We start from the raw sequence: 12,322 nt of genomic DNA, 5'->3' as shown, positions 1-12,322 counted from the left end.
GGGGGGGGGCGGGGCATGAAATACACATCCTTTGAGCTAGGGAGAAAACTGGCTATGTCTTCTAATGAAAAGCAAGCAGGGTCAGTGTCTCAGTGGCAATCAATGCCTGTGTGCAGAGCCTCTTCATGTTCCTCTGTGCCACACCATACCTTAGCTTCAAAGAAGTTCTTGGCTCCTTTGACTCCCTCAATGGAGACATCTATCTCAGAGAGCTTCGCGAGAGTCAACAGGCCACTGTCCTCCTCAAGTTCCCCAGCTGCTGCTTTATGGAAAATCAGCAGGCACTAGCAAGATAAGAGAGGAAAGACTCAAGTTCTTCACTGAGGCACAAACAATTTAAAATGCAGACAGTGCAGACATTCACCTGGAGGGGGCTGGACCCTGCCTTTCTGAGCAAAGGAAGTCAGGTCTAGATAAATGAAGTGGCACATGCAACTTGTGCTCCAGCATCCTGGCTCTGGCACGCAGCCCTGCTGGACTCAGGGATAGAAACCTCATCAAAAGAAGGAGCAGGGCCCTGGTGAAGTGCAGCTCCTACTGAGCTGGGCTGCTGCACAGCCAGAGGGAGAAGCCCACCTTTCACTTGCCTAGTACAACTGTAGGGCAGGCTCAGATACACCTCTTTATGTCCCCACACCCTAATGGCATATTTACAAGCCCCCCCACCAGCTTCACAGTGCTTTGAGGGCTCAGATCACATCCAGTGACCATGAAAGCAGAGCAAGGACAGCCCTGGCTCACACCTGAACCCCAGTGCCCTGCACCCTACCACATGCCTGTTGGGAGAGAGCAGCAGCACAAGTATGTGCCCTTGGCAGGGATCTGGGGGCTGCCTGCTGAGAAGAACCTGCCTCTCTCCTTCCCAAGCCCTATGGCCCACGTGGTACAGGAGGGGAAAACAAAACCAAGGTCAAACAAATGCACCAGGAGAATAGAACATAGCTCTGTTTTCTAGGGCATGGGAAAAGTGACTTCAATCAACCCATGGAGCTCTGCCTCAGCCTGTCCCAGGCTGGTTAACTATGGGGAGCAGAGCCCATGAACTCTTGTTGTGCCCATTAAATCAGGTACCAGAGACCTGCTCTAAGGCTACCAGGGTCAGGCCAGAGGCAGATATCAGACTGGCTTCCACCAGTGTCCACAGGTCAGCTGGTTTTGAAACCTTTGTCCTGCACTGGACCACAGACATTTGACAAACCCCAAGTCATGACAGCAGAGTGCATATTGACCACAAACTGCAGAAGGAACCACTCAAAGAGACCCACCCCCCCTCCAGGAAAGCACACCTTTTTTTTCTTTTTTTTTTTAATAATCTGGAGAAACAAGATCTACCTGCTTACAAAGACCCCTGCACCACCTTCAACCTGCTAACCCAGCTCCAGGTTAGCATGTGGATGTTCTATGCATAATATGAGGTCCTGTAACTCCCTGCTATTCTTGGCCACCCCAGGAGCTGTCCCGGCGCTTGGCACAGTGTGGAAAGAACAGAGATGGGGACAAGTCACTCGGGTACAAAAGCAGCACAAGCGACAAAGCTGTGTCAGTGCAGAGGAGCAGCACCTCCCCGCAGCGCCCTGCTCCTCAGCCTGCGGAGCGGTCCCGGAGGAGGGCAGCAGAGCCCCGGCTGCCCGCCTGCTTCCCGCTGCTGGGGAGGCAGGAGATTGGGAAGGGCTCCCACGGGGAAGGGTGTGGGGGTGACGGCAGCGGTGTCACCAGGCATCGCTCCACGCACCGCCCCGGAACCCGAGTGCTCAGCACAGAGCAGGGGGCGGGAGGGAATTTTTCCCCCTACAAACACCTCTAAGGAATGGAATGCTGCTCTGCTGAAAGGTGAAACACCCTGCTCGGAAAGAACCCAAATCCTCCCCAAGATGTCCTCTCCCTCTACTCAGATCCACCAGGCTTGGGCTGGTTCCTCTCCTCCTCCAGCAGGCACGGGGACTCACAGGGCTGGCAGCCAGGCTGGCTTTAGTTATGGTTCCTCCTCAGCTTCAGCTCCACCCTGCGAGTCCCACTTCCTGGCATTGGAAAAAGGCAACAGAAGCAGCACAATCCTGGGGTCTGGTACAGCTGTCACCCAGGGAGGGAATGGAAACACCCAGTCATGAGTACAACTGTGAATGAATCATCCTGATACGAGGGGTTGGGCCAGCAATCCTTCCTTCCGTGGAGCACAGGCTGAGCTCAAGGAAACCAGAGACAGAGCCACCGGCAACGTCAGCCCCAGGGAGCCAGCGAGGCAGACCATGGGGCACCACGCTGACTTCTGGAGCAACCCTTCCTCATGTAAGCACACCCCTTGCAGCCCACCCCACGGTTGTTTGCTCCCCAGGCATTGGTTCTCATGTTCAGTCTCCAGATGAGCTTGCATTCCCAGCCCATCTCACTCCTCTACTGGGCCCAGGACACACCTGCAGCTAAGCCTCAGGGACACGTCAGTGGAGAAGCAAAAGTGAATAATGCCAGTGCTTTTAAAAACCCTGCTCTCAAGGACGACGTGACACACACCTTCCACCCCACTAACCTCATAGGAACTTTCACATCCCCTGTGACCCAACACCCACCCCAGCGTCTCAGAGGGGTGAGGGGGCTCCAGCCTGGTGGCCACGTAGCGCAAGGGAAGGCACAGCCCAGCCGGCAACCACAGCCTGGCAGCAGCTTGCCTGAGCAGCAGGCACCCAGGGCTGTGCTTTGCACTAGCCCAGCTGGCAAATACATGAATTGGGGAAGCATGGGAGCTGCTGCAGGCCTGGGGGCAGTGGGTGGCTTTTAGCAGGTTCTAGATAGCAGCTACAATTAGACATTCCTATTATAGCAATTACCTCTGGCTTCCTGTGGCAATGGCTGAACTAGACAATCAGAGCTGTTTTCATCCCCCACATTGTGCCTAATCTTTTTAAACCTAAATTTCTTTGCTTGAGTCACAGAGGGAGTCATGTTCAGTTAATTGTTGATGTATTACTGGATGCTCAAAGGTCAGTGGTACGAGGCAGGTCTGCTCACAGGGCCAGCGGTTCCACAGCAGCAGTCAGAGCTACACAAGCCTGTGACAGCCCCCAGGGGAAGGGAGGACATGACACTGCTCAGAGCAGCAACAAAAGGCGACCTGTTGCAAGTGGAAAGGAACCTCACCAATTCCCTGGCCAGGCCAGGAGAATCAGGTCTTCAGGTAGGTGTGGCAGAACTTGGTAGAGACGCAGGCAGGACCCACCCAGTGCTCAAGTTACACCCTGCTGAATTTGGACACTCCGTTGAACTAGGGTTTCTCTCCGTGTTTGTTGGAGCACCCTGAGTCAGCTTGGTCACTCACCACCTGCTTGCAGGTCACCACCAGCAGGAAGTGGAGTGGGGCAGGGTTAAAGGCTGGTTCAGGCCTCCTCACCCAGCAGGAAACCTGCCTCCCTCCCATCCTGCCTGGACACAGCAGCTGGACACGGCACATCTACAATGAGGCAAGCAGCACCCTACTCCTCTCTGCCCAGGAAGCTCTGGGCACATGCCAAAGCTGCTGTGTAATTTGTCCCCAGAGCTCTGCCAGGACTGCTCCTTTGTTCCCACCCATGTGGCACTTGAGCTGGCAGTTGGTTGGGCATAGTTTTGCATCTGGCAAGAAGCAACAGCAGCCACAGCTGCTGCAAAGGACCGGGGGCACCGGCAGCCCATGCTGGGCTGAGCTCCAAGCAGGTGGCAGCAGAAGAGGAGCTGGTGCAAGGACACCACCAAATCTTCCAGGGCCTGGAGGATAGACACTTCTCCTTCCCAGCCCCTGCAGCAAGCCCAGAAGCTGCTCCCAGCTCTTCAGCCAGGGTGGAGGTGGCCCAGGGGGCAGGCAGGGAGGGCTCTTCCAGCCCCTGCAGTGATTTGGCAGTTGCAGCCTGACCTGGGGCCAAGGCACCATGGTCCTCCTGCTCCACTGGATTCTTTGCTACCCCTAGTTCACCTCTGACCAGGCACATTTCCTTTCCTGCCCACAGGAGCTGCCAGCTTCGGGCTTCTCTGGTGGGCACTGCCAGGCTCTCACTGCCCAGCTCTGCTTGTCTTTCCCCCTCACTATGGCCAGGTCCTGTAACCCAAAGGTCTTAGGCTTCTGCCCTCTTGCAGCAAGAGAAATGCAACATAGCCCCTGGGGGATGAGAGCAGGAGGAGATGGTGCGACGTGCCAGCAGAGAGACCATGCAGCAGCTCCATGAGCTGCCAGTGTCCCGTCACAGCCCTGGCTACTCATCCTCCCTCCCAGGCACTGCCAAGGGTCCTGACACTTCCCAGGTGAAGAACCTGATAACCTGAGCTGTGGAGAGGTCTGCACCTCATCTCCACAACCAAGCCCCCACCCTGCAAGAGGCACAGCCCCTGCAGGAACAGCAGCTGCTGGGGTCCAGGGCAGCTGTCCCCAGGCAGGGGGAGCAGGACAGCAGCACAGCCCTCCCATGGCTGCCGGACACGGGTAGTGCTGGCCCTGCTGCTGCCTGCAGGGCTGCCAGCAGGTCAGAAAGCCACCGTGTGATGTACATCCTGACTGAGACAGCCACCACTGGGTGGGAGGAGGAGATGATGCAAAAGGTGGTTGTGATACTGGGTGAGCCAGGAACCCCGAGTGCCCACAGGTCAGACTCCCTCTCCCCTCTGCCCAGCAGCAGGTTCTGGCTGCCCACGCCAGTCCCAGCACAGGGTGACAGCCAGGTCCATTGGCTGGGTGTCCCTGCAGAGCCAGCAGTGCCCAAATGCTGCTTTGCCATGCTTGCTCCCCGCTGTAGGGAGGTGACAGCCCCTCCTGCAGCTTGCTGGTCACTGCTGGTCCTGCACCCCGTGAGACCAGCTGCTCTGAGCAGAGCCCGTCCCTGCGCCTGAAATGAGGCCTGAGCTGCTGCACTGCAGGAGCCCAGCAACAAGGCCTTGTGACAGAGGGGACATGCCACCCCCAGCTATGGCAGGGAGCTCTGTCTGCACACCCAGGCAGCTGCAGCAGGGTTCAGCTGCATTCCCAAAGCAGACAGAGGTTGGAGAGCTCTGACATCAGGCACCATTACTGCCACGTGCAGAGGGATGCTGACAGTGGTGCAGACCACCAGCTCCCCATGGCATGGGGATGCCCACCTGCACCTCCTCTGTACCCCACTGCTGGAGAAACATGGAGGGGACAGTGGTACCTACAGCCAGAGCACAAGGCCTGGCTGCCTCCTCCATCCGCCCCGCAGCCACATCCCAGAGTCACCCTCACCTCGCGGAAGCTGAGCTTCCCATCAAAGTCCTCATCCACCTCCTTGATCATGTTCTTCAGCCCCAGATGGGTTTGTGGGGCTCCCAGCTTTTCCATCATCAGCTTCAGCTCCATCAAGTCAATGTACCCATCCCGTCCCGAGTCGTACCTGCGGGGTACAAAAGGGAAGGGGTTAGCTCTCCTTATCCTCCATACCCATCTTCCCAGAAGAGGAACTGTGCAGACAGATCAAGTCACAGGGTCGTTCAAAGCTCAGGGGAGAGAGGAAGCTGCACAACAGGGCCAGTGCTGAAATATATTAAGCTTGGGGAAGTAGCAAGCAGCTTTCAGAGCTGTCTCAACAGAGAGAGAAGTGCTCAGGGGAGCTCAGACCAAACCACCCACACAGAAGCAGCACAGAGGAACTCGGCTTATCTCAGTGGGATTTCCATCTCACCCACTTGCCTGTCCAGCACAACAGTTACTTACACACAGCTTACACCACACAGTGAGGCAAAGGCATGCTGGAGCCAGCTGCTGCCAGGCCTCTTGCTCCTTCAAAGGAGAAACAAGGAGCAGAGAACAACCAGAAAGCAGCCATCTGTCTTCATAAGCAACCCCCCCCCCTCCAGCTGTTAAAATCTTTCCTCTCCAAAGTGGTTTTGCACTGCATGGGCACTGTATTCAGGGGAGCCCTTTGCCCTGTGTCCTGGGCAGAGCAGCAGGGGCAGCCCTGGGGGAGCACAGCAATCCCAGCTGGTGCCCAGGGCTGCAGCAGGGCCAGGCTGGCAGAGGGAACTGCTGCCCACGGGTGGGCTCCACCCCCAGCGGGGCACAAAGGTTCTCTGGAAGAGGAGAGAGCACCGTGCAAGGGGCACAGTGCTGCAGGGAGGGGAGGCAGTGACCTGCTGTGCTCAGTCCAGGGACCCTGTGCCCAGTCCTCCCCTGCACCCACACTGGGTGTGACTGAAGCATCTGGTCAGCAACCAACATTTGCCAACTACCAGGAGGTCGCTGGGCTTCAGAGGCCAACAGCTGGTGGGACAGGCACTCTGCTCTCAGACAGCCCCTCAGCAGCCCTCCCTCACCCTGGTTCTGCCATCAGGTCCAGCAGAGCCAGAAGCTGGAGGGGGAGAACAGGGCAGGGTCTTGTGGGCCACGCTCACCCCAACCCACAGCCTGCCCCTGCCCCCTCCCCCTAACCTCGAAAGAGGTAAATTCCATCAGGAATGCAGGAAGGAAACATCAAGCATGGGCACTGAGGCTCTCCCCTTGGCAAAGCCTGCCAAAGCCTCTCATCCACCATCTCCCATTGACTGTCAGCTCTCTTGCAAAGGGATGAGGGCTGCAGCTGTCCCAGACAGAAAACCAGCACAGTTGTGGTCACCCTAGAAGAGAGCCCTTTCCAGCTGAGAAAGCTCAGGTAAAGCTGTGGCAGTGGAAGGCACAAGCAGAACCATTGGCCTGAGCTGCTCACAGGCATGGGCAGTACAGGCAGGGTTGCCGCCCAGAGATCTGCCCCTGCACAGCCACAGGGTGCTTTTCCCCCAAACTAAGGTGGTGGCCTCCTCCTTTCCAGAGTCCCACCACTTCCACAACCATCCTTTTATACTCTCTGTCCCTCTATTTTTCCAAAGGTCCCAGGTCCAAATGACAGGGATGTCACCACCAGGCTGGCATGCAGTCCTGCTACCATTCTGCCTGCACAGCCAGCAAACCAGTGAGCCCATCACAGCTTTCTGGAAACCTAGGAAAGAAACCTCCGTAAGAGCAGAAACCAGGTCACCGACCTGAGGCATCACAGGGAGTAGAGGCGGTGGGTTCATCACAGCAAGGAAGGTGTCGGTTAATTAAGGCACATGTTCACAGCATCACCCAACCCTGCTCCAGACGCGCTTTCAAGCATAACAAGTGCAATATTTAATTGTCAATTTGCTTTTCCTTGAAGTTTGGGAAAAAGGGTGTAGAGCCCTTCCTCTGGAGTTGCAGAGGCAGCACTTTGATCAGATAAAGCAGCAAAGCATGGGGTGGCCTGGAGGCCTTGGGGTTTGGGGGCTTTTGGCCCCAGCAAGCTCATGCTCCTCTGGCTGGGTGTGGAACCAGGGTGACACTGAGGCCCCCACCCCGGGCTGCCCATCCCAGGTCGGGACACTGCCCAGACACTCTCGTGTAAGGAAAGCACAAGCCCAGCTCGTGCCAGCCACGCTCACCTCACCTTTCTGCCACAGACACGACCTGCAGGCAGACCCGGAGCCCGGGGACCAGCGCTGCCCCGAAGGGGTTAAGCGCGCAGCGCGGCTCGGGGCTGTCACCCCGCGGGGCCGCACAAAGCCGGGATTGTCACAGCCCGGGTGGCTGGTGGCAGCGCAGCCCACGTACCAGCCAGACAGCGGGTGTGTCCGTGGGCCAGGGTGCACCCCAAAACCTGCCACCGGGCCCTCGCTGTGGGGAGAGCGGGACGGGGGCGCTGAAGCCCCCGGATTCCCGGTGCCAGCCCCCGGAGCTGGAGCAGCGCCGGGAAAACCGCCGCGCTGCCTCCCCCCGAGCAGCCCAGCACCCCGGGACCGGCGCAACCACCGCAACCAAGATCCAGGCTGTCTGGGGAGCGGCTCCTTCCTCGGCACCTCGTGGGGTGGATGATGCTCCGGGCACATCGCATCCCTGTCAAAAACCCCTCTGCCTGCCCTGCCCGACCCTCCCGCCTGCCCTCGGAAAAGTTCCCCAAGCCCTGCTGTCTGTCCGTCGGGAGCTCCTTGCAGCCCCCAGGGCCCCGGCACCACTCAGGCCCGTTTCAGAGCAGCCCGGTCCAGGTGACAGACACCGGCCAGTGCTCACAGGAGGGCACACGGGCCAATTCAGTCCCCGCACACACCCCAGCGTCCCAGGGAGCCACCTCGTCCCGTGTGGACAAGGAGCAGCACCCAGGAGCCCGCAGCACTCGGGTGCCCTGGCAGCCCTGCCAGCACCCGCTGTCCTGCCGTGACACCGCGGCTTTGCTGCCTCCAGGCCCCGAGCTCCCCGGGCCGGGAGCCAAGCCCGGTGACGTGCGGCGTTACGGGCAGCGGGGCCCTCGTGCCGAGGGGAAAAACCACCCAGTCCCAGGCAGAGGCAGCTCAGCAGCTTCTCAGTGCCATACAGGTCCCCACCTGTGCCGCGGGCAGCGCCCAGGGGCACGGCTGGAGCGACAGGGCCCCTCAGCCTTCCTGGCAGCGGGTGAGCACCGGGAGCCAGCTGCCAAGATCTGCTGCAACAAGGATGCACCCAGATTCCCATGCAGGCTGGATTCCACCCGGGCTGAGCAGCGTGCCCGGCTGCTGGGGAGGGGGGAAGCAGGAGCAGAAACTGGGGGGAAGGAGGGAATGCTTGCTGAACAGCTTTGCTTAAGAGCAAGAAATGTGTTTAGGCACAACTACTGCCCAAGTACAACCACTGTGCTGGTGTTGGGCAGCTTAGCTGGGAGGGTCACACTGCAGAAGAGTGATCAGGAAGGAAAGAGGAAGGAGGTGCTGAGGACTGCATCACCCCTTCCAACCCTGCAGTCACCTCCCAGCCTACAAAACCCCAAGGAAAGCAAAAGCTGAACGAGACATCCCAAATGCTGAAGGATCAAAGAGCAGTTTCTAAACATTCACACTTCTTGAGAAGGACTGGAAAGACAACCTGCCCTCCCTGTACACAGTCACTGTACCTGAGCTTGCTCTACATGGTACAGGCACCTGTGCCTTGACCTGCAGTTCCTGATTGCTGCAACAGCCTAACGCAGCCTTTGGCATAAAGCAGCCACAGTAATGGTGCTGAAGGGGTAATAATCTCCTCTAAAACATTTCAAAATCCTTTCCAAGTAGGTCTTTATTCCCTCTGAGTGTTGAGTTTCACCTTACATGGAGAGGGAGCTGCTGATCTCTTCTCCCTGGTATCCAGTGATAGGATGGTGGGAATGGTTCGAATCTGCCTTATGGGAGAACTAGACTGGACATGAGGAAGCCTGTTCCAGTGTCTGACCACCCACTCAGTAAAGAGATGCTCCTGGAGAGGTGGACAATGCCCCAAGCCTGTCAGTGTCGAAGAGGCACCTGGACAATGCTCTTAACGTGCTTTTAACTTTTGGGTCAGCCCTCAAGTGGTCAGGCACTTGGAGCAGATGATTGTCATAGGTCACTTCCAACTCAAATACTCTATACAGTTGCCAAGAGCTCTGGAAATCATTCCTCCATACTGAGGTGGGGACAGAACAGGCTCCTTGGCTGCATGCAGCTCTGTCCTCCCCAGCCTAGGCAGCAGGAGCTCTCCTGCTCTTGGAGGGACACGAGGTGAGATGAAAGTCTCCTCCATGATGCTGGGCAAGACACTGAGCCACCAAAACCTGCAAGGCCCAGGCTGGGAGGCTAAGAGCCCATGGGGCTGACCTCCCTGAGTGCTGGAACTCCAGAAACAGCCAGGCACAGAGTAGAGACAGCCGGGCACACAAGGAGCACAGCAGTCCTGGAGCAGCCCATCAGCACAGCAGACACATCTCTCAGCACAGGAGCACCTGGCAAGGGGCTTCCAAGTGGCTCCAGGAGGGCAAGGGGACACCACAGCCTCTCCCACCAACCAGGCACGTAGCACTGGCTAAACATGTGGGCAAGACATGAAATTCCCTAACTACAAAAGCAATAGCGAGGCTGGAATTCCTTCACTCCCTCGCACTCTGCAGATAAAGCCAGTGGCTGTTTTCCTCCCCCTGCAGCGGGTGAGACACCAGCAGCAGCTGCCAAGATCTGCTGCAACAAGGATGCACCCAGATTCCCATGCAGGCTGGATTCCACCCGGGCTGAGCAGCGTGCCCGGCTGCTGGGGAGGGGGGAAGCAGGAGCAGAAACTGGGGGGAAGGAGGGAATGCTTGCTGAACAGCTTTGCTTAAGAGCAAGAAATGTGTTTAGGCACAACTACTGCCCAAGTACAACCACTGTGCTGGTGTTGGGCAGCTTAGCTGGGAGGGTCACACTGCAGAAGAGTGATCAGGAAGGAAAGAGGAAGGAGGTGCTGAGGACTGCATCACCCCTTCCAACCCTGCAGTCACCTCCCAGCCTACAAAACCCCAAGGAAAGCAAAAGCTGAACGAGACATCCCAAATGCTGAAGGATCAAAGAGCAGTTTCTAAACATTCACACTTCTTGAGAAGGACTGGAAAGACAACCTGCCCTCCCTGTACACAGTCACTGTACCTGAGCTTGCTCTACATGGTACAGGCACCTGTGCCTTGACCTGCAGTTCCTGATTGCTGCAACAGCCTAACGCAGCCTTTGGCATAAAGCAGCCACAGTAATGGTGCTGAAGGGGTAATAATCTCCTCTAAAACATTTCAAAATCCTTTCCAAGTAGGTCTTTATTCCCTCTGAGTGTTGAGTTTCACCTTACATGGAGAGGGAGCTGCTGATCTCTTCTCCCTGGTATCCAGTGATAGGATGGTGGGAATGGTTCGAATCTGCCTTATGGGAGAACTAGACTGGACATGAGGAAGCCTGTTCCAGTGTCTGACCACCCACTCAGTAAAGAGATGCTCCTGGAGAGGTGGACAATGCCCCAAGCCTGTCAGTGTCGAAGAGGCACCTGGACAATGCTCTTAACGTGCTTTTAACTTTTGGGTCAGCCCTCAAGTGGTCAGGCACTTGGAGCAGATGATTGTCATAGGTCACTTCCAACTCAAATACTCTATACAGTTGCCAAGAGCTCTGGAAATCATTCCTCCATACTGAGGTGGGGACAGAACAGGCTCCTTGGCTGCATGCAGCTCTGTCCTCCCCAGCCTAGGCAGCAGGAGCTCTCCTGCTCTTGGAGGGACACGAGGTGAGATGAAAGTCTCCTCCATGATGCTGGGCAAGACACTGAGCCACCAAAACCTGCAAGGCCCAGGCTGGGAGGCTAAGAGCCCATGGGGCTGACCTCCCTGAGTGCTGGAACTCCAGAAACAGCCAGGCACAGGGTAGAGACAGCCGGGCACACAAGGAGCACAGCAGTCCTGGAGCAGCCCATCAGCACAGCAGACACATCTCTCAGCACAGGAGCACCTGGCAAGGGGCTTCCAAGTGGCTCCAGGAGGGCAAGGGGACACCACAGCCTCTCCCACCAACCAGGCACGTAGCACTGGCTAAACATGTGGGCAAGACATGAAATTCCCTAACTACAAAAGCAATAGCGAGGCTGGAATTCCTTCACTCCCTCGCACTCTGCAGATAAAGCCAGTGGCTGTTTTCCTCCCCCTGACCTCCCTCAGAAAGGTCACTCCTGCCAGGCCCAGCCTGGCTTTTCTGCCATTTCCTTGGACAAGTTGGCACCACAGGGAGCTGCAACACTCCAGAGCTCCTAAGGGTTCACTTGCCAGACTTGGGGATGGGAGGTTATCATGGTTACCACGGTCCTTGCACTTTGTCAGAACAGGGAGCTAATTGGGTCACATTATAATTAGCCTGAGCTGCAGACTTCCCAGTCCCTCTGCCAAAATACACCCACCTTGAGATCCTGCACCCAGCAGCCCCAGCACAATCCCAGCACCCACAGCCCATCACTGGGGAAACAGGGCAGGGGGGGATGCTGCCAAGAGCAGACTTGGGCAAGAGAAGGAAAAGTGAGGCCAGCTGTGACAGCAAGAGCAAGGAGCATCATTTCTGCTTTGGAAGGATGTTCCCAGCACAGCTAGAACCATGTGGCACCTGGATGGAGCACTGGATTTCAGAAAGTCCCACATTCAGACAAGCTCTTTTCTTCCACCCCAGCTCAGGGTGGTCACAGCCACCTCCCATTCCCTGGAATGCCCTGACAGATACTGGAGCAGCCATTACCACCAGCAACTGTCTCTTCTCAGCTAGAGCACCCTGGCCCAGCCCACACAATGCCTGGGGCCACAGATTCAAGTTCAGTCCAAATTACAGATTTTTAAGTCCCACCAAACTGATAAGAAACAATTTTGGATGAGAGGTCTCAGAGTAGAAACCTGGCAACCCATGGCAGGGAGAAGATACATCCCCGTCTGTCAAAGGCTTATTTTTTTACCATCAGTAAGAAAGACTCTGGGTTGTGGTGGCCAGAGCAATAAGCCATACAGAGAATAAAATCCTTAATCACATTAACTCAAGCTCCGACCAG

General features: G+C 56.9%; 1 protein-coding gene across 1 annotated transcript in view; it reads right to left on the bottom strand.

Moving 5' to 3' along the window:
* Positions 1 to 7,856, bottom strand: part of EFHD1 (EF-hand domain family, member D1) — a 9,133-nt gene extending 1,277 nt beyond the window's left edge. The window contains exons 1-5 of the mRNA XM_009993537.1: positions 7,822 to 7,856; positions 7,408 to 7,639; positions 6,286 to 6,320; positions 5,219 to 5,366; positions 150 to 284 (exon numbers count right to left, since the gene is read on the bottom strand). Of these exons, the coding sequence (XP_009991839.1) occupies positions 150 to 284; positions 5,219 to 5,366; positions 6,286 to 6,320; positions 7,408 to 7,639; positions 7,822 to 7,856 (585 nt within the window). The remainder of the gene's footprint in view (positions 1 to 149; positions 285 to 5,218; positions 5,367 to 6,285; positions 6,321 to 7,407; positions 7,640 to 7,821) is intronic.
* Positions 7,857 to 12,322: the final 4,466 nt, after the last annotated feature.

This window comes from Chaetura pelagica, unplaced genomic scaffold, assembly GCF_000747805.2.
Source record: "Chaetura pelagica isolate M959 unplaced genomic scaffold, ChaPel_1.0 scaffold192, whole genome shotgun sequence".
Classification (NCBI taxonomy): domain Eukaryota; kingdom Metazoa; phylum Chordata; class Aves; order Apodiformes; family Apodidae; genus Chaetura; species Chaetura pelagica.
This window is presented reverse-complemented; position numbering and strand designations above follow the sequence as displayed.